This window comes from Phoenix dactylifera, unplaced genomic scaffold (assembly GCF_009389715.1).
Source record: "Phoenix dactylifera cultivar Barhee BC4 unplaced genomic scaffold, palm_55x_up_171113_PBpolish2nd_filt_p 001119F, whole genome shotgun sequence".
In the NCBI taxonomy this organism is placed as follows: domain Eukaryota; kingdom Viridiplantae; phylum Streptophyta; class Magnoliopsida; order Arecales; family Arecaceae; genus Phoenix; species Phoenix dactylifera.
This window is the reverse complement of record NW_024068462.1, coordinates 52,823-73,756: the sequence shown is the minus strand read 5'-3', so window position 1 is coordinate 73,756 and position 20,934 is coordinate 52,823. Positions and strand designations below refer to the sequence as shown.

The 20,934-nt window shown below is 52.3% G+C and overlaps 1 protein-coding gene across 1 annotated transcript; it reads left to right on the top strand.

The window, feature by feature from the left end:
* Positions 1 to 10,867: 10,867 nt before the first annotated feature.
* On the top strand, positions 10,868 to 14,141 carry LOC120107999 (TPR repeat-containing thioredoxin TTL1-like). Its single transcript, XM_039121527.1, has 5 exons — positions 10,868 to 12,019; positions 12,521 to 12,716; positions 13,172 to 13,344; positions 13,569 to 13,902; positions 13,992 to 14,141. Exons 1-5 carry the CDS (start codon positions 11,136 to 11,138, stop codon positions 14,139 to 14,141), a joined length of 1,737 nt encoding a protein of 578 aa, XP_038977455.1. The 5' UTR covers positions 10,868 to 11,135.
* Positions 14,142 to 20,934: the final 6,793 nt, after the last annotated feature.

The following is a 20,934-nucleotide window of genomic DNA, read 5'->3' as shown; positions in this document are numbered from 1 at the left end:
AGGCGGAACCTAGACCGCCGGAAACGCCCAGCCTCGACCTCCCGACCTGGACGCTTCACATCGATGGGTCGTCGAACCCCGAGGGTGGAGGGGCCGGGCTGGTCCTTACCAGTCCTGATGGAGTGATAGCCGAGTATGCCTTGAGGTTTGGATTTCCAGTTACCAACAACGAGGCGGAGTACGAGGCCCTAGTCGCGGGACTCAAACTCACCGGGGAGCTCGGCATCCGGCGTTTGAAGGTCTTCACCGACTCCCAGCTGATGGTCGGACAGGTCCGTGGGGAGTTCGAGGCCCGGAGCCCGACCATGCAGAACTACGTCCGGAAGGTGCAAGCACTCATTCCCGACCTCGGCAGTGTCGACATCCAGCAGGTCCCCAGAAGCGAAAATGCCAGGGCCGACAGGTTGTCCCGCTTGGTGGGCGCAGAGGCGCACAACCTGTCAAGGGCAATCTACCTGGAGACCCTGGATGCCCCGAGCATCTGCGAGACTGGAGCGGTGATGGCGATTGATCCGGAGCCGTCTTGGATGGACCCGCTCGTCGCCTACCTCGCCGAAGGGATCCTCCCTGAAGACGAAGATCAAGCTCGGCGACTTGTCAAGAAGTCCGCCCACTACGTACTCTATGAAGGGAGGCTGTATCGGACCTCGTTTACCGCCCCCCTCTTAAGGTGCCTCCGCCCCTCGGAGGCGGCCTACGTCCTCGGCGAAGTCCACGAGGGCGTCTGCGGATCCCACTCGGGGGCTAGGTCCTTGGCGCACAAGATCATGAGGCAAGGCTATTATTGGCCTACCTTGTTGGAGGACTCAAAGGATTATGTACGGAAATGCGACGCCTGCCAGCGCCACGCCAACATCCAGAGAGTCCCTTCTGTCCCCTTGGCACCAATCACCGCACCCTGGCCCTTCGCACAGTGGGGAATGGATATCCTCGGACCATTCCCCGTCGCTTCAGTCCAGCGGAAATTCTTGATTGTTGCAATCGACTACTTCACCAAGTGGGTGGAGGCAGAGCCGCTGGCCACTATCACGGAGGCGCAAGTCCGAAAGTTCGTGAAGAAAAACATCATTGTCCGATTTGGGGTACCCCGGGTCCTCATCTCGGATAATGGTCGACAGTTCGACAACAAGCATTTCCGTGACTTCTGCGAGGAGTTCGGGATCGAGCATCGGTTCACATCTGTGTCGCATCCCCAAACCAACGGTGAGGCCGAGGTGACAAACCGGACAATCCTCCAAGGAATTAAGGCGCGAATCGGTCGGACGGGGCAAGCTTGGGTCGAAGAACTCGAGAACGTCCTTTGGGCGTATCGGACCACGCATCGGACCCCTACCGGGGAGACGCCTTTCAGCCTAACCTATGGCACGGAAGCGGTTGTCCCCGTGGAGCTCGGACTCCCCTCGCCCCGGGTGGCTGCGCACCGACCCGAGGCCAATTCGGAGCAACTCCGAGGGAACCTGGACCTCTTGGAAGAAGCGAGGGAAATGGTGCAGGTCCGGATGGCGATGTATCAGCGGAGGATGGCCCGATATTATAACTCCAAGGTCCAACCAAAACTTTTCAGAATTGGAGATCTGGTGCTAAGGCGAGCCAAAGCATCTCAACCCGCGGAAGGTGGGAAGCTGGCGCCAAATTGGGAAGGCCCGTATAGGGTTCGCTGGGTAAACCGACCTGGCTCCTACCAGTTGGAGGCCCTAGATGGTCGAGAAATTCCAAGGAGCTGGAATTCCGCTAACCTGCGGGTATATTGCCAGTAGAAAGACAAAGCCAGAAAGACAGTTCAAAAAATGTATAGTCCTTTTCATCTCAATAATTCCTGATTACAATGGCGTGTTCGTGTGATTACAAAGAATTCCCGGAGGGGAATTGGGGAGTAAAGAAAGTAAGGAAGAGGTGGGGACTCCGTGGAGCTGAAGATTCGGGATCCCGAACCCTCCGCCCGAAGCAGCTGCAATCCCACCGGACGTGGGTGCTTCCCCCCGGAGGCGCCATCGACGCCTCACGCAAAAGACGAAGAGCCGGCGCGGACGAAGAAGAAGTTCGCACTGCTTCTAGAGGAACGCCACCTCCAAGGGATATTCCGGTCCTCCCCAGGAGAAGGGGAGGAAAGGAATACAAGGGAGAAGAGCGCGAGGAGGCGCGATCCCGGATGAAGCGTCTAGCGCAGAGCTCAATCGGGAGGTGGGACTGAAAAGAGGGGGGATGTGATCCCGGATGAAACGCCTAGAGCGGAGTTCCACCGGAGAGAATCTCCCTGTTGATCCCAGATGAAACGACTAGTTGGCGGAAGTTGCGAGGGGCGCGCCTCCCGTTCCTCCGGCGGGGGTTTCCCAGCCACGCGCCGAAGAGGAGGTCCACGATCCATGGCAACCTGAACAGCTCCGGCTTGGCAGGCTCCACCGCACCTGCGCTTATATTTATAGCCAAACTGTGGCCCCCTGGTCGTTCCGATGCGGGTGGCTCCAATAAATGCGGGCACATCGAATCAGGAGCCGTTCCGGCTCTCGAGGTTCATCCCCCCACGATCTCCTAAGCGTCGTTCTCCTTAATTGCATTCTTCGTGCAGGACACTCCGGACGGCGTGTATCCCGCGGCCCACATATCTCCGCACGCGTCCAGGCCGCATCCGCCTCGAAGAACGTGCGTATCGCGGCCGCTTAACTGGCACTCCTCGCAAGCAGCAACTGGCCGGTCCGATCGCAGGCGACGCTTCGAGAGGAGGAGACGCTTCTGGTGTTCCCCAGGCGACGCTTCGAGAGGAGGAGAAACACGATCGCAGCTGGCCACGGAGAAACCCCGTCGAGCGGCAAGTGATAGGGGCGCGACCAACGAGCGGAATTCCCCGAGGTTTGGCCCTCGGATGCCAGGCTAACCCGATGATCATCCCGGGAGCAGACTAGCCTGAAGCCCCAACCGGTCGCCTCGGCTTGCGCCAGCCTTGGCCGACCAACGAGCGGAATTCCCCGAGGCTCGGTCCTCGGATGCCAGGCTAACCTGATGACCATCCCGGGAGCAGACTAGCCTGAAGCCCCGACCGGTCGCCTCGGCTTGCGCCAGCCTTGGCCGACCAACGAGCGGAATTCCCCGAGGCTCGGCCCTCGGATGCCAGGCTAACCCGATGATCATCCCAGGAGCAGACTAGCCTGAAGCCCCGACCGGTCGCCTCGGCTTGCGCCAGCCTTGGCCGACCAACGAGCGGAATTCCCCGAGGCTTGGTCCTCGGATGCCAGGCTAACCCGATGACCATCCCGGGAGCAGACTAGCCTGAAGCCCCGACCGGTCGCCTCGGCTTGCGCCAGCCTTGGCCGACCAACGAGCGGAATTCTCCGAGGCTCGGCCCTCGGATGCCAGGCTAACCCGATGATCATCCCGGGAGCAGACTAGCCTGAAGCCTCGACCGGTCGCCTCGGCTTGCGCCAGTCTTGGCCGACCAACGAGCGGAATTCCCCGAGGCCTGGCCCTCGGATGCCAGGCTAACCCGATGATCATCCCGGGAGCAGACTAGCCTGAAGCCCCAACCGGTCGCCTCGGCTTGCGCCAGCTTTGGCCGACCAACGAGCGGAATTTCCCGAGGCTCGGTCCTCGGATGCCAGGCTAACCCGATGACCATTTCGGGAGCAGACTAGCCTGAAGCCCCGACCGGTTGCCTCGGCTTGCGCCAGCCTTGGCCGACCAACGAGCGGAATTCCCCGAGGCTCGGCCCTCGGATGCCAGGCTAACCCGATGATCATCCCGGGAGCAGAATAGCCTGAAGCCCCAACCGGTCGCCTCGGCTTGCGCCAGCCTTGGCCGACCAACGAGCGAAATTTTTCGAGGCTTGGTCCTCGGATGCCAGGCTAACCCGATGACCATCCCGAGAGCAGACTAGCCTGAAGCCCCGACCGGTCGCCTCGGCTTGTGCCAGCCTTAGCCGACCAACGAGCGGAATTTCCCAAGGCTCGGCCCTCGGATGCCAGGCTAACCCGATGATCATCCCGGGAGCAGACTAGCCTGAAGCCCCGACCGGTCGCCTCGGCTTGCGCCAGCCTTGGCCGACCAACGAGCGGAATTCTCCGAGGCTCGGTCCTCGGATGCCAGGCTAACCCGGTGATCATCCCGGGAGCAGACTAGCCTGAAGCCCCGACCGGTCGCCTCGGCTTGCGCCAGCCTTGGCCGACCAACGAGCGGAATTTCCTGAGGCCTAACCCTCGGACGCCTGGCCTAGTGCCGGAAGAATTTCCTGAGGCCTAACCCTCGGATGCCTGGCCTAGCGCCGGAAGAATTTCCTGAGGCCTAACCCTCGGATGCCTGGCCTAGCGCCGGAAGAATTTCCTGAGGCCTAACCCTCGGATGCCCGGCCTAGCGCCGGAAGAATTTCCTGAGGCCTAACCCTCAGATGCCCGGCCTAGCGCCGGAAGAATTTCCTGAGGCCTAACCCTCGGATGCCCGGCCTAGCGCCGGAAGAATTTCCTGAGGCCTAACCCTCGGATGCCTGGCCTAGCGCCGGAAGAATTTTCTGAGGCCTAACCCTCGGATGCCTGGCCTAGCGCCGGAAGAATTTTCTGAGGCCTAACCCTCGGATGCCTGGCCTAGCGCCGGAAGAACTTCAAGAGTCAGGAGTCGGCGAGGCGCTACCAGGAGTTAAAAAGAGGAAGGACGAAAGTGAAATGAGGAAACACTTTGTTTGCATTAACTTTCGTTGCATCAGGGTCGAGACTCATACAACGTGGCAAAACGCCAACATACAAAGAAAAGAACAAAGAAAAGTACAGAGAGTCAGCTTGGAGGAACCCCTGGGTCGGGAACGGCGAGCGCGTCCGCGAAGTGTAGGGAGACGGTTGGAGAATCGGCAGGCAATGGCATCGGAGGGGAGTCGAGGAGAGAGACCCCACTCAGGTCAATTCCGGGGTATTTAGCGGACACCCTTGCCAGGCCTTCATCGAAGCCTAAGGCAAAGGAGTCGGACCCCGCGTCCGACATGTCACGGATGAACTCGGCGGACTGACGATAGGCCTGTACCGCCTGACGCCCGATTTCCGTGCTCTTCTCAGCCAGCGCCGCCTCCGCTTGCTCCGTAATCTGAGCTTTCGCTTCCATGACCTTCGCCACAATCCGATCGTCCGCCTCGGAGGAGACCCTCAGCAGATCGGCCCGAGCCTCCATGTGCTTCGCCTCGGCAGCGACGCGAGCAGCCTCAGCCTCCTCCAGGCGCGAATGAAGCTCCTGGTTGCTCGCACGAGTCCCCTCAAAGGCCGACTCCAATTCGGCCAGCTTGGCTTCAAGAGATCGGGTTCGGTTGCGGGCATTGTCGGCCGACTGCTGGGCCTTCTCCCACCTCTCCCGGAAGTCGGCAGCCTTCCGGGACTGCTTTTCGGCCCGCTCCTCCGCCTTCCTGATCTCGCTTTCGAGATCCGAGGCAACCTTGAGTTGCTCCTGAGCCTCCAACAGTTGCCTCTCGAGGGCGGCGAAACCGAGTGCCCGCTCTTCGGCCACCTGGAGCCTCGTCTCGAGGTCCCTCGTCGTCCTCCCCGCCGCAGCCCGGCCTCCCTCCTCTACAGCTTTCAATCGGCTCTCGGCCCTCGCCAGAAGCCTCGCCTGTTCCTCGTGGCTCTCCTCCAGGCGGATCATGTATTGGGCGAGCTAAGAGGTAGGAAAAATGAGAGCGTCAGACGGGGATCAATAGAGCCTATAAATGACGAAAGCGACCAAAAGAACACTCACCGACATGAGACAGACGCAGCTGGCAGCTCCAACTTCAGGGATACCCATCTGCCGGACCTGCCTACGGTCCCCCTCCAGCAGCACCGTCTCGACGAGGTTTCGGGCGCCGGCAAAAGTGAAGGCCGACCCCGACTTCGCCCCGGAGCCGGATGGTGGTTCTGCAGCCTTACCCTTACCCATCGCTTGGGGGAGAGTCATGCCAACCGCCATACGCCATAAAGAAGGCGGGGAGCTCGGAGCGCACGCGCCTTTCCGAGGGATGGCGGCAATCTCGAAGCATCACTCCCTTCACCCGTTCCCCTCCTGGTTCCAGGCTCGGAAGTGGGGGGCTACTGTTACGGGGGAACTTAGCCACCATGCCCCACGTGACCGGCACGCGCGCCCAGGAAGACTACGGCTGCCCCTTGATCCAGCAATCCGACCTCGGCTTGGATATCTTCGGCTCCGCAGCCCGACCCCGAGTCGGCTGCCCCTTGGTCCAGCAATCCGACCCCGGATCGGATATCTTCGGCTCCGCAGCCCGACCCCGGGTCGGCTGCCCCTTGATCCAGCAATCCGACCTCGGGTCGGATATCTTCGGCTCCGCAGCCCGACCCCGAGTCGGGTGCCCCTTGATCCAGCAATCCGACCTCGGGTCGGATATCTTCGGCTCCGCAGCCCGACCCCGAGTCGGGTGCCCCTTGATCCAGCAATCCGACCCCAAGTCGGCAATCTCTTGACAACAACAGACTGTTCCCCTGAGGCACGCCGCGGCCCCTTGCTCCACTACTCCCTGCAACGGCAGTATCCGGCGCTGCCCCACGATCCCCTGTAACAGCCGTACAAAGCGGAGCTCCACTACGCCCTGCCATGGCCGTACCCAGCACTGCCCCACGACGCCCTGTAACGACCATGTCAGTGGCAACCCCATCGTGCCACACGATGACCAATCCCCAGAAAAACCCCCCAGCCTGATATATATGCGGCTGGGGGGGAAGGGGAGGGTAAGCAAGATTTTCCAGAGTATTATCTTACCTGCTACCTCTTCTTCTCCTTCGATCTCCCCTAACTTGATCATCGGAGGGCCCCCACTACCCCAGTGGTGGTGCGAGGCTTGCTTGCAGGTCTCCCGGTGGAAGGCGGAGCGCAACCGAAGTAATTCCAAGGGAACCTCATTCACACCGCTGTGCCAATCGTTCTCGGTTTGGACCCCCAGCAACACAACGTATATGTCACACAACGATCTAATCTCGATAATGCTGTCATCCTTGTAACAACATATCATTTGGTCGCGAACTAGTTTAAGGACTCGAAGATAAATCCTCCTTTATCATTAATAAGTCCTAAGGACTTCATCATATAAGAGTTCATTTGAAGATGTAAAATGATGAATAATGCCAAAAAAAAAGACTTTATTGATTTGTCAATTCATTACAAAATTCAATCATTAACATGCTGACGATTGACATTTAGGATACAATTCCCAACAGCTTCAAGCGAGCCTTACAAGATAACTACATTCATCAGATTGCGGTGAACATCTACCTGCACAAAGTGAAGATCAGATCTTTTCCTCTGAAGTATTTAATCTTAATCTATCTACGAACGATTTTAAAATACGTTCATGCGATGAACGCACCCATGCATATGTCTTCCGCTGCGGTTTTTTTATTTTCTACGGCATGCACGTTTTTTCAACAAAAACATTGCACCACACGTCGTCATGGAAGTCCTTGCCTAGTAAGAAGCTAACTAGGCACCTTTGCTTGATAGGGATGGATGTGTCATCGATCCAACTTACTTGGTAGAGCTTAAGATGTGTTTCTGATTTTAGCTTCATTTTTTTCAGCAAGTTGTTGGAGACATGTTTATGCCGCTCCCATTGTCGATGGATGAGGTTCATTGCCTTGTTGTTGTGCTCGACACAGGTGTGGAAGATGTTGGTGCATCTCCAATCTTCTTTCACATTCTCTTCTTGTTTGCTATCCGTGAGAATCCAGCGAACAATGCACACGGGCAGATTTGAGCCTTCTAGCTCCACCACAGGTGCCTCTTCTTCGATGCCTTCCTCCCCTTCCTTAACCTCAATGGGTTTAGGAGGAATTTCAGAGGGCTCTATGATCTCATCCTCTTCACACACCAATGTGAATTGCTGGTCTCTAGTAGGGCAAACGACGGCGAAGTCTCCTCGTCCACCACACTTGTAGCACTCGGATTGGCTCCCTCTTTGCACCATAGGTTTCTTTTCATTTTTGCTGGACATTATTGCTCCTTGCTCCATATTTGGACTCCTATTTGCAGATGTATCAGATCTCATAAAAGGGAGATTAACTCGAGGGAAAGGGACGCCATTGTTGCTGCATTTTGAAGACCGTTGCCCAATTGATGGATTGGCAAGACACCGTTGTCGCATCTGCATCTCCACGCAAAGAGCAAGTTGATACATCTCCTCCAAACTGAAGATACGAGACGTCACCAACTCTCTTCGGAAATCCTCACTTAGCTCGGATCGGTACTGAGCCAAAGCTTGCCGCTCCATCTTCGTAACATTGCTGCGAATCGTCAATTCATGGAATCGGGCGGTGTAGTCCTCTACGGGCTCCGTCTTTGTAACATTGCTGCAAATCGTCATTTCATGGAATCGGGCGGTGTAGTCCTCTATGGATGAACTTTTCTGGCGATGCTTCAGAAGATCTTCAAAGAGGGTCTTTTCATAGTCAAGGAAAAGAAGCTTCTCCTTCAAACGAAGTTTCATCTCTTTCCAATCAGGAGGTTGCCAAAGTCGATAAAGCTTTTCCTCTATGCTATGCCACCAAACACGCGCTTGCCCCTTCAACTTCATCTTCATAAAATAAATCTTTCGTTCGTTGGTCATGTTGTACCACTCAAAGTAATCTTCAAGAAACATCAGCCAATCTTGGAACGTGCTCAGATCCATGCTTCTGCTATAATCAGAAACGTCAATATGTAATCGTCGAAGTCGTCGCGCTCTTGCTGATTTTGCTGCCAAAATGGGTTTCCAAAATTAATCCCTAGGAGAATGGATCTCAGGGTCGGGAATACGTCCTAATGGTGCTTCTGAATTTTTGGATGCTCATAGGCACCATGTTCATCTTCAAGGTTGTTTGGCTCGGAAAAGATGTGCTCCCAAACAGCTTCCATCTTTTGATTCAAGGCATCCACTTGATGAAGAAGTTTCGCCATCATCTCAGCACGTTGCCTGTCGTATTGTAAGGGTGTCCGCTTCGAGTACTCATGGTGATCTTCGCTCTGATACCACTTAACGCAGTCGGGGATGGGTGTTGCTGGATTTTGTGGATGAGGGCTGAAACTCTCTCTCTCTCTCTCTCTCTCTCTTTTATTTTTTCTTTCTTTTGGCAATGACAGCTAGGGTTCTTGGATGGGAGAAGGAGGAAGAAGGAGATGGGAAGGTGGCTAATTGATGTCAATTGAGTCTATGGTTGGCGGCTGAAATTTGGAATTGGGTTGATTGAATGTAGGGCGAATGGAGCTTGGTTTGGGACCCAAATTAGATTACGTTTGAGCGTGTGGAGCTTAAGGATGTGAAGGGGGCTTAGAATCCTAATGGGAGAAGGACTTTAGGAGGCTTTGGCATGAACAAAGAAGGAGATTGGTGGCATGGTATTTGGATAAGGGGAGATAACAAAGGATCAAGATGAGAGAGTTTCACTCTCAACTAATCCTAGGGTGGACGTGAAATGAGGTTGGAGTCTCACAAGATCCTTTCAATCGCTCTTGGTGTCCAACCAAGAAAAAGAGAAATCACTTCTCTTACGTTGAACACTCACAAATTCTCAAAATAATGTAATCTGAATTTTATTTTTCAATATCTTCTTTATATAGAGGAAGAAGTTGGGCTAAATTGGATTCCTTCTCTAACTAGGACTCCTACTTCAATAAGGACTCTTTTAAATTTAATTCAAATAATTGATTCATTTAACCAAATTTAAACTAGACTCCTAATAGGACTAGAACTCCTTATGGCACATGGAAGAGAGTCCAAATCAACTAGGACTCTTCCCCAATTGTCACATGGAACAAATTATCAAACTTCTAATCAATCAAGAACTCCTCAATGCCATGGACTCAATTAAATTAGGCGTTGGAACAACTAAACCCAATGTGACTTGACTCAATCCTTATATGGACTCAATCTAACATTGGACACACCCAATGTTGGACCCAAACTCCTTAATTCAAGACTCATAATCAACTTGGACTCTTTAATTGACACATGACTAAGAGTTCAAATTAACTTGGACTCTTTTATACGACTAATGGACTCAGTGTGACTCGACTCATGGACTCAGTGCGACTCGACTCATGGACACGCTGCATTATGGTTGCTGGAACTCTTGGAACCCAATGTGCTTTGGTACTCACCTAAGGAGGGGATTCAATTTCCACACACGCCTCAGGATTGGGCTCATGCTCCTGCATCATTGGAGATGTGCAGCGACCCTCAAGCCGACTTCTCCGACTGAGACAGTAGGCCAACTGACCTCTCCAATGATTTCATCAATTTGGTGCTTGGGTCAGACTAGATCTCAGTGGCAACAACTATCCTTTAACTTATCGATGATTGTTAGTGTGGCAGATCATTATTCGCCAACTTGCATGAACTTCATGAGTTCTCTCATGCTTAGGAGCGTGCTCTTTCTATTCTTTATTTCTATATGCCCTCTTCGCTTTGTATGGCTTGGAAGTGTATATGGTATAAATCAAAATTTTCAATATGAGATTCTACGATCTTGAATAATCAGTAATCGCTTTTCCAGAGAAAACTAAAATCACTAATCGGAAGTGCTGTTGAATCTGTTAAACAGCTGTGTGCATGAACTATAAGATGGTAAGTTTGAGCATCTGCATGGAAGCGCCATCACGCTGGCTGGGTTTTGAGGTGGGGTCGGGTGTCGGGTGGCTGGCAGGCCCCCGTCTCTCCCGCCGGTTGGCTGGGATCCAAAAATAGCCCTTCGTCAAGCCTTACCGCGGGCCGCAATACATCAATCTACAGGCAGACCCTCGCCTTTCCTCCCGCTTCTCTTTTTAATTAAAAATTAATTATTTCAGTTTTAGAGATCCAAATCTCTCCCACGTCCGCTTCTCCCGTCCTTCACATAACAAACGCCAGCTCCTTCACCAAATTCCCTTTCTTTTCCCTTCTTTTTCTATTCTTTTCTTTTCCCCAATTCTCCCTTCCCCCTCCTCGCCTTCGTGCGCTCGGGTCGCCTCCCCTCCCTCGCTCTTCAAATTGGGTTCCTTTTCTTCCTTGCCGGCTTTTTTTTTTTTGAACTTTTTAATTATACATATATCCCCTCAAACCATGGCTGCGTGAAACTTTTCCCACCAACTCCCAATCCCTTCCCGCTCTCGGTCATGGTCCCCAGGCAACAACCGTAAATAAGGCTACGTACACGGGGAAAGCAAAAATATTTATGTTGGTTACAAAGAATAAAGAAATGGAAGACGACCCGCAGAGAGCGTCGTCGGGCTGCGGCCTCCTGGTGCTTTACAACAACGTCTTCCGGCGGCGCAATGCTTCGTCGTCCCCCCAGCACCAGCAGCCCCCCTCGGCGGACTCTCCCAAGCTCGCGCACTCCAATTCCAAAAGCCAGCATCCGGCGCCCGATAGCAAGCCCCCCGATCTGCCAGTCGCCATGTCCAAAGCCAAGGCCGCCGCCGCCGCCGCCGCCGCGCCACCCCGCTCGACCAAGGCGCTTGCAGGCCCTGCAAGAATGCAGAGCCTCGGCCTGTCGGGCGAGCTCGACAGCATGATCCACGACCACCAGCGTAGCAAGGGGAGCAGCACTCTGGTCCGCGCGTCCTCGGGAAATGTGATGCTCTACGGGAACCTTGGAAACATCCGCGCGCCCGGCGCCGTCACCCCGAACCGCAACGTGCTCGATTACCTGCCCAGGACTGCCGGGGAGACGGCTGTCAAAGGCGATGGGGGCAAGCCAGGCCAGTGGCCCAGCCGTTTTGCAGGGACCGCCATCGAACCGGCGGCGGCAGCGGCAGCAGCAGCAGCAGCCCCAGCGCCTGAGGTGCTGTGCCGAGCTCTGTCGAGGAGATTGGATCCGGAGGAGCTCAAGGAGATGGGCAATGAAGAGTACAAGAAAGGGAGATACGCCGAGGCGGTGGCGCTGTATGATCGGGCGATACTGATCGATCCAGACAAAGCGTCCTACTGGAGCAACAAAGCTGCCGCCCTCATGGGCATGGGCCAGCTGCTTGAGGCGGTCGGCGAGTGCAAGGAAGCGGTCAGGATAGATCCTTCTTATGCCAGGGCACATCACCGACTTGGTACTCTTTATCTCAGGTGGTAATCTAATAAGATAAATTCTGAAAATTGGATGCTCTCATGCAAGTAATTCTTCATTACTTCTTTTAGTTCATTTAATCATTTTGCATGCTCAAATACGTACTCGATAAACTAGTACCAGTAAAATGATAGATATCACCAATCCATGAAGATGTAGATATTCGCCATGAATTCTGTTTCTCCTTTTGTTTCATCTGCTTTTGCAAACCTAAGCCCATCATTGCCTCCATTGCTGTTGTTTCTCTAGTTTTAAGCTCACAATTTGGGACATGTGGTTATTGATTTAATTTGCAATAACTAGGGACTCAGAGTGTTCTATTGTTTCTGTTGTTGTGTATTGACATAAAATTCCTCATACTTTGGTATGGTCATCAGTAAAAAGGAAAAATTGACTGATTTCGTTTTGCATAAACTTAAATTTGTTTCTAAGACTCACAAACTCGACTACCATGCAGTTTTTCCAATTCCGGAGCTAAAACATCTACTCATACTTTTCAGATTGGGAGTAGCTGAGAAAGCGATTCATCACTACAAGCTAGCACGAAAAGAAGCCAGCTCAAATGACATTGCACGAGTACAGGCTCTCCAAACCCATCTCTCCAAGTGCCATGAAGCACGCAAGCTGAGGGACTGGCAGACTCTGCTAAAAGAAACACAATCTGCTGTCTCTGCTGGTGCTGATTCTGCTCCGCAGGTGTTCATCTTTCACCTTCCTTCTGGTCATGTAGGAGAAGAAGTCACTGAAGTTTGCTTGAGGATTTGTCCTCATCACACACACAATGGTTTATCAATTTGTATGTGCTTGCTATAGCTGAACTCGTATTCAATTCTTCCGTGAAAAAGATTTTGTAATCAATTACTTCACTGTGTAAGTGGCCCAGACTCAGATCCACTACTCAGATGGTCTGTAGTACATGGAACATGAACATTTATCATGAAGCTAGTTTTAGCTGCCCATTGCCCTCCACCCCCCATCTCTAAACTTTCTGATAATTATACGGTCAGGAAGAATCAGTTGGAAACCCCAAATGTGCCTTGGTGGTTGAAGCAGAGATGATTGAGAGTTACAATCTGTTATTTATCTTCTTCTTTCCTTTCCACAATTCTAATGTCGCCTAAATAACACAGTGCTTGGTTATGTCCTGAAAGGTTATGGCTTCCAAAGCAGAGGCCCTCCTAGCGCTCCAAAGGCAAGATGAGGCGATCACAACGTTAATAGATGCACCCAAATTTGACTGTGATGCCTCCACAAAGTTTTTCGGCGCTTCTAGTAATGCGTATGTGCTTGCAGTCCAAGCACAGGTCGACATGGCAGCTGGAAGGTCAGTAAAGGTTTTACCTGAATGGCAGATTTATGTCATTAGCAATTGCTATTTTGTTTCTCTACCTCTTGTTCTATTGTACATCATTTTCTTTTGGAAGAATGCTCCTCCATAAATTTGAACTGGAACATCCCCACTCAAGGGATGGGAACATTGTGCCAATAGTCCAGTTCACTTATTTGCATACTAACTGAACATTTATGTTTTCATTTTTCTTTGTTAAGGTTTGAGGATACAGTTGCGGTGTCTCAAAGAGCTGCTCGACTTGACACAAAAAGCAGGGAGATAAGTGCTGTGGCACAGAAAGCTCGAGCTGTGGCGTCAGCTCGATCGAGAGGTAATGATCTCTTCAAGGCATCCAAGTTTAAGGAGGCTTGCATGGCATATGGTGAAGGCTTTCACCATGACCCCTACAATGCCATTCTATTTTGCAATCGAGCCGCATGCCGATCAAAGCTTGGCCAATGGGAGATGGCTATTGAAGATTGTAATGCTGCTTTGAACATGCGCCCTTCCTACAACAAAGCTCGTCTAAGGAGAGCTGACTGCAATGCAAAGGTAAGTTGGTTTCCACCATTCTTTCGCATGGATCAAAACAGGACTTAGAGAAAGTAAAGGCCGACTCTTGTATCTCATTTTCTTATTAGTTGGAGCACTGGGAAGCATCCATACAAGATTATGAAGCATTACTTCATGAAATGCCGGGAGATGAGGAGGTCAGCAAGGCCCTGGTGGAGGCTCAGCTCCAACTTAGGAAGCAGCGAGGTGATGACATCAAACTCAAAACATGGAGATAATATGGTCCAAATCACAACAATCGATCAATTCAGACAGTATACTACATCACCTGGTAGGCATCGATTCTTCTTTTGATGGGTTATTGCCCTCGACAGAATAATGTGCTTTGACATACAAGAAGCAAAGATGCTTTTAACGTTCACAGAATCAATTTAGAAGTCTACATTGCTTTCTGTGAAAAGATGTCCAATGTGGTTGAGTTGCATGTTGGCGAAGGTCTGCAAGGTTCTCAAGAAACTCAGAGCTCACTCTTTGCTTGCTGAACTGATTAGATATTTTGCATATGACATCTTTTGGGCATCTCAGACTTTTTTGAAAATTTGAAAGTCACCATGCGTCTTCTTCTCGGTTTGGTAGCACAAAAGATATTGCAAAAATATGAAGTATTAGTTCCACAGCTTTCATTTGAAATCTTCTTATATCAACACATCTATCAAGTCATAACTTTGGGCATCATTTTGCTTGCAGGGCTGTCTGTGGCACTGCTATTCAGCCAATCAAATGAAGCTTCCAAACAGACGATAGTTTTCATGGAGCAATTCTGCCAGAAATATCCTACTGTGAATTTCCTTAAGGTCTGATGTTCTATGCAAATTTTGAACATTTTTTGTTAGAGTTGAAAAAATAATACGCACAACAAAATATATAGTACTGGAGCATTTTAAAGAAAATTTGTGCATCCAACAGGTGGCAATCAATTGTAATGTGCACAAACACACAGCAGAATTTTTTTGACTTTCAATTTACTGGCAAAAATAGCACCAACAATGGCATCTTTGGATTGGATATTAGAAAAGAGAGCATGGTGATATGAGGAAGAAATGAAATGAACCATAGACAAAAGGAAAATGATGAATGATATGTCATCCCAAAGAACTCTCCTTTGCCTCTTTTTGGTGCTCTCTCTAGATTGCGGCATGACACACTCCTGAAGAGTTGCTTAACTTTGCTGTGTCCTAGTTAGTTTTTCATCCATGCCGTGATGCTTTTGTTTCATTTTGTACTAGATTGATATTTTATGAAGTTTTTGCAAGCTGAACCTTCTAGTTTAGATTGTCTTGAAGTATTAAGTTTGGCCAAAGTGTCTTCTTTTTGACTTCTCATAAAAACTGCTGATTGTCTAACGTAGGTGATCAAATCTGAATTCCGGTCCATAGAACAGATAAAAGTAAATAAACTTGTGGCTTTGCAGCTCCTGATTGTCAGAGGCTAAAGCAGGTGCCCTTTTTCCCCATCAGACAACAGAACAGAAATATTTGCATGCTGATGTGGATTTTATTTTATTTTTCTTAGAAAAATGGTCTAAGATTCAGTTTTTAATAGATTAGCTTCTGTAACATGAGCCAACATTTAACGCATAGATTAAGTTATATTGATTCTTCAGATAATCCCCTCCACAGTGCTACAAGGAATTTCATGAGTGATCAAAAATTTAACCCTCTGTTTTTTTGTCATTTAAGTACACTATTGTTTCTCAGCCATCAAGTTAATTTGTTCCATTGGACCATAACTTTGCATTGAAACAAAGATACACCAGTTTCTTATTTTACCTTTCCTTGAATTCTAGGCTAAGTTCATCAGCTTGTATTTGATAGGCTGCTTCAATAGTGGCCCATCCTGAAAGCTGATTGCTGGTTTTGGGCTCCTTGGGTAATGCACCTTCTGGTCTGTATCTGAGACTGTTGCTAGAAATTGGACCCAGGGGCGGCCGTCGGCTGAGGAGGAGGAGCTTCGGCGAACTCCGGCGGGCGGCGATCTGTCGGCGAGCGGCGTCCTCCATGGAGGGGGGACCTGCAAAAAGCCGGTGGTCGGGGTTTCCGGCACCGGCCCTCCGATGCTTAAGTTAGAGGGGGCTTAAATTTGGGAGAGTCGAAGAGGGAAGAAGCGTTCTGCCTCCTTTTTTCTGAGTCCAACCCCCCATTGAGAAGGAGGGGTTCCTCTTTAAAGGGGGGTCGGATTACCTGTGATGTGATGGGGCGAGGTCGTCGTACGACTTAGCACGTCGCTCGAGTTGGTGCGCGATCAGGTGAATTAATGCTTCAATGTCGGAGGTGAGGCCGGGATCAGAGAGTTGTCACGGCTGACTGAACACTGCCGAGCCGATCTGCCGTGGAGGACTAAAGATCCGTAAATAATAGGAGCCACGCGCATTGATTGTTGAGTGAGCCGGAGATACATATTAATTGTTGAGTGAGTCGGAGACATGCATTAATTGTTGAGTGAGTCGGAGACATACATTAATTGTTGAGTGAGTCGGAGACATGCATTAATTGTTGAGTGAGTCGGGGGTTTGCAGAGGTCACGCGCATTAAATGCTGGAGGCGGTGGCAGGGTATGGCCCCTGACCAGACTTCGGCAGGACGCAACCGCGGTAGGTGGGCGGCGAGGGCGGACTTCCGAGGTCGGGAGCTCTTCGGGTCGGATGTTTCGGGGTCGGACACCGAGCTCGGCCGCCCAAGGTCGGCCGTCATCCGGTCCTCTGATGACAAGGTTCTCATGGACTCGGGGGGAAGCTGCGCTCCCCCAACACTACCCCCCGACTTCCGAGTTCGAGCCGCTTGCGAGCTCGGACGCGGGAAGTAGAAGTCTTTATTATGGTAACTGAGATCGAGGAGAGTTGAACTATGTCGGCGCCCTCACGCATCCCAAAGCATTTATAACGGGGGGTTGCGCCTTTTGGCCCTTCGTGGTCGTTTCATATGGCAAACTCATGATGGGATCCAAGGACCCGATGGGGCGGCTCCTCGATCTTATAGTCAAGGCGTCTTTCCTAGATAAGTATGCTGTGTCGATCCTTGAGGCGGACACGTGGTGCGATCTAGAGGTTTATTGGGTCGATCGCCTTGAGGTTGGGTGTTGGATCAGCCGCTCGAGATTTAAATCCGAGTCGGTAGTCCGGGATCGAGGATTAGGCTAATTACTCGAGGTCGGACGCATTTAATCTCATATCGGCCGAATGGGGATTTAGGAGGCTAAGATTACATCAGCGCTCCACGCGTCCTGGGGCTTCTTAAATGAAGGGAGCGGGGGCGGCATCTGCTCGCCTTTCGGAGCGATCCGGCGCAGCGGATCCATAATGAGGCTGCAAGATCCGATGGGACAGCGCCTCGGTTCTGCTCTCGAGGCATCGGTCCGGAATAAACGCGGTGCTTCGGCTTCCGAGGCCGACACGTGGCGTAATCCAGACGGGGGAGTGGAAACCAAACCCGCCGATCTGGGCCGTTAGAGGGGTCTATATAAACCCCCAAACCAGCCCTAAGAGGAGTCTTGTTCGGTTGCCTTCTCTTTTTCACCGTTTCCACCTTCGTCCTCTTTCTCAACAGAATCTCGCCGGCGGTGCTCGGAGCGATTCCCAGCGACTCCCCCCGTAGGTTTCTTCCTTGTGTTAGCTAGGGGGTTCTCCTTCTTCCTCCTTTTTCCTGTCTCTTTCGTCTTTAGGTTACTTCGTTTTTCTCCGAAATGGGTTTTGGTCCGGATGAAGTTGGATCTAGTCTGTCGGGGGAGGAGCTGGAGTTAATCCGCTCCCGATTCTTTTTCTAGCCCGGGTTTCGTCTCGAAACTGCAGGGCCAGAGGATAGGGTGATGCGGCCGCCCCCATGTCGGATCGCGATTCATCACGAGACGCTCTGGGCCGGCTTGCGGTTCCCCTTACATGAGTTCGTGAACAGCTTGCTGGTGGAGTACCAACTCGTCCCAGCACAGCTTGCTCCGAACTCGTGGAGGACCATAGTCGGGTTTTTGTCCCTTTCGGATCCCGACTTCGGTGAGCGTTTTCCGCCGGTGTTTCTTGCTAAAGACAAACCTGGCGGATGGAGGGTGGCTATACTTCGCTTTTCGGGGTGGTATGTCGCTTTTCGAGGGTGCCCCTTCCTCTATTCATGAGTGGAAGGGAAAGTTTTTCTTTCTTGCGTCCGAGGTACCATGGGGATTTGACCCGAGGTGGGGGCACCCCCGGCTGAAGGCCCTTAACAGGCTCTCCGAGCCCTCGGCGAGGGACCTGAGGGTCCTTGACGCCCTGTGGGGCCTCGGGAAGGGGTTCAACCAGACCGAGCTACTAAGAGAGGACGCCTTGGCGAGCGTTGGCTTGAGTTCGGCGCGTCCCGAGGGTAAGAGTAGTCGCATTGTTTCATCTTTGCTTTATCTGTTTCTTCCTCTTGCTCTTCTAATGTTGGTCTGACACTTAGGAAAAATCTTTTTTGTTTCAGACATTCCTCACATGCCGACCAACAACACATCCCTCTTCTCTCGGTTGAAAAGGTGGGAGGCCGAGGCCGGCGGGGCTATTCCCCAACCTCGGAAGAAGTCGAAGTCGGCCGCCGCTTCTACCTCGGCTGGGATGGGAGGCCCGGAGGCGGGGGTCTCTGCAGCCGCTCGAGGGCGGGTGTAGGCCGCCGGTGATGCGGGCTCGGCGGCCCCATCCTGTCCTGTCCCTGTCGCCCAGCGGGGAGGGCCGACAGTAATCCAGCTGCGGCGTTCGGGGCCCGAGCCGAGCAGGGGCCCCGAGGTCCCCAGCTTGGACGAGCCGAGCTCTTCAAGGGGCCAAAGGGGGGAATCGGCCGAGCCAGGATCCCCACTCCTTGAGGGGAGCTCGGCCTTCCACGATGCCGATGTCGCGCGCGCAGTGTTTCGGCGCGCTATGCTTCCAGCGGACCGGGCCGAGTTCCGGAACTCGTTGCTGGAAGAGATCGTTGACGGTACCTACCGCAATACTGTTCGGGCAAGCCATTCTCTTTAATCTTCCTTCGGCTACTAGTGTACATATTGTATGCCTTTTACTTATAATCGCTTTCTCTCTTTTGTCTTGCAGCACATTCACGAAGTCGACACCCTGATATTCATCGCTCAGGGTTGTCAGGAGGAGACTCGGCGACTCAGCCGGCAGTTGGAGCCGGCCAAGAAGAGGGTCGCCGAGTTGGAGGCCGCGCTGGCTGAGGCCAAAGCGCGGAGGGAAGCGACGGAGGCTGGGCGACTGGCCATTGTTGAGGAGCTCGAGGAGGAAAGGGCTGCTCATTCCCTGGCCAAGTCGGCCCTGCGTGCTTCGGAGGCGCGTCTGGCAGAGACTCAGTCCGAGGTCGCGGGCCTCAAATACGAGGGCGGGGTCTTGCGCCTGAAGGTCGGGCAACTTGAGGCCCGGGAGAGGAGGGCACTCGAGCGAGCTGAGCATGCCGTGGATTTCTTCAAGGACTCGGACGAATTCTGTGACATGCTAGAGGAGGAGACCGTGGATGGGTTCCTCCGTGGCTTCGACAACTTTCGGAGGCAGATGGCTCGGTTCTGCCCCCAGCTCGATCTCTCAACGATTCGTCCGAGGATGAGGTTGGGTGCCGACTCCGACGACGACGTTCCTGCTGCCCTCGCGTCTGAGGAGGAGTCTGCCGAGGCTGAGGCGGACGTAGCCGTGCCGGCGGTGACGGAGGCTCTCCCTCGCAAAATCACCGAGGACGCTCCCGAGGCGCCTGCCGAGGTCCCCGCCGTAGACCCCGAGCCCGTGTCCGCCGGAGGCCCCCAGGTCATCGCCATAGATGACCCCGAGGGTGACGCCAACGCAACTGCCGCCCCTTAGGACTTAGACTTTTATCTTCCTTTTATTGTAAATGAGGTTGGCTTTCAAATTTGTTGGACTGTCGACCTCCAATTTTGTACTTAGCCTTCCGACACTTTACTAATGAAAAGATTTTCTTTCGCCATTCTGCGCTTATTTTTTCCTTTTAGTTTCTTCAGTTGTAAGCGAGGCCGGTACTTCAACTTATTGTTTTACCGACCCTCGACTTTGTATCCTAGCCTTTGGGCTGCTTGTCAATGAAAACATGTTTCTTGGCTGTGTTTTGCTTTTCTTTCCCCTAACTTGTTTAAGTGTCCAAGTTTCGATTACACTGATTAGGGGGGGCTCTGAACTTGGATTCTAGGAAGCTTCACCAAGTCTTGGAGCTCGGATTTGAAGCTCGCAGAGGTCGCCGGATTTGGTTTTTGGATTTCTGAGGCACCAGGCTCGGGCCTCGGACCCCCGAGAGGGGCCTTGTTAGACTTGCATATGTCGCTATCGGGGTATTTGGCCAAGTTTTTGAGTTTGGCTTTTTGGAGCGTAAGTCCATAAAAATGCTAGGGCAGTTCCCTGAAGGGGAGCATGAGCCAGTAGTCAAACTGTCATCGGAGCTTTCATGGTTATTGCCCTCGGGCTCTGCCGAGGTTCTGGCAAGCGGAGCCGGAACCTGTAGAGAGTACCTCGGCCTTCTTGAGCTCGATCAGCACGCCCGTGGTCGAGGTCATCTTCACAGGTCGAGATCGATGTCTCAACGTATGGGGGCCGAATCAGGCCCTTACTCAAAAAGGTTTGCATGAGTTGTCATGGGGGTCATCGGTGGAGGAAGCGTGCCTGAGGTCGGTGGGACCTCGGTCTTGGATCAACTCGTAGGGGCGACCCAGCCTTGGCCGGGATGAGGTCCCGATCTCAATCGGGATTTCGCTGGCAATACATAGGTAGACGAATATAACAAGGCGGGTGTCAAGTGGGATGTACCTCTTGCACCTCCGAGATCGCGCGCTTCGTAGTGAAGTAGATCGCTTTGTTTCCTGGCCGGCCTTCGGAGTCACCCTTTAGCTTGGGGTCTATTTTGGGAATACCAATTGAACCAGGGGGTATTGCCGTTTGAAAGAGTAGATGCCCTATAAGCCAATCATTTGATAGGTTTCTTTTTGTAATCCTCCAAATCATGTACTTTGACACTTGATATATATCAATAAAGGCATTGTGTTTCATCATTTGCTGCTTATCTGTTTTATTATTGGATGATG

Bases quoted from the DNA above. Each gene is read 5' to 3' on its own strand.
- LOC120107999 (XM_039121527.1), top strand. From the start codon at position 11,136: ATGTTGGTTACAAAGAATAAAGAAATGGAAGACGACCCGCAGAGAGCG. The intron at 13,345-13,568 runs GTCAGTAAAGGT...TTCTTTGTTAAG, and splicing joins GTCGACATGGCAGCTGGAAG to GTTTGAGGATACAGTTGCGG. The intron at 13,903-13,991 runs GTAAGTTGGTTT...TTTTCTTATTAG, and splicing joins GAGCTGACTGCAATGCAAAG to TTGGAGCACTGGGAAGCATC.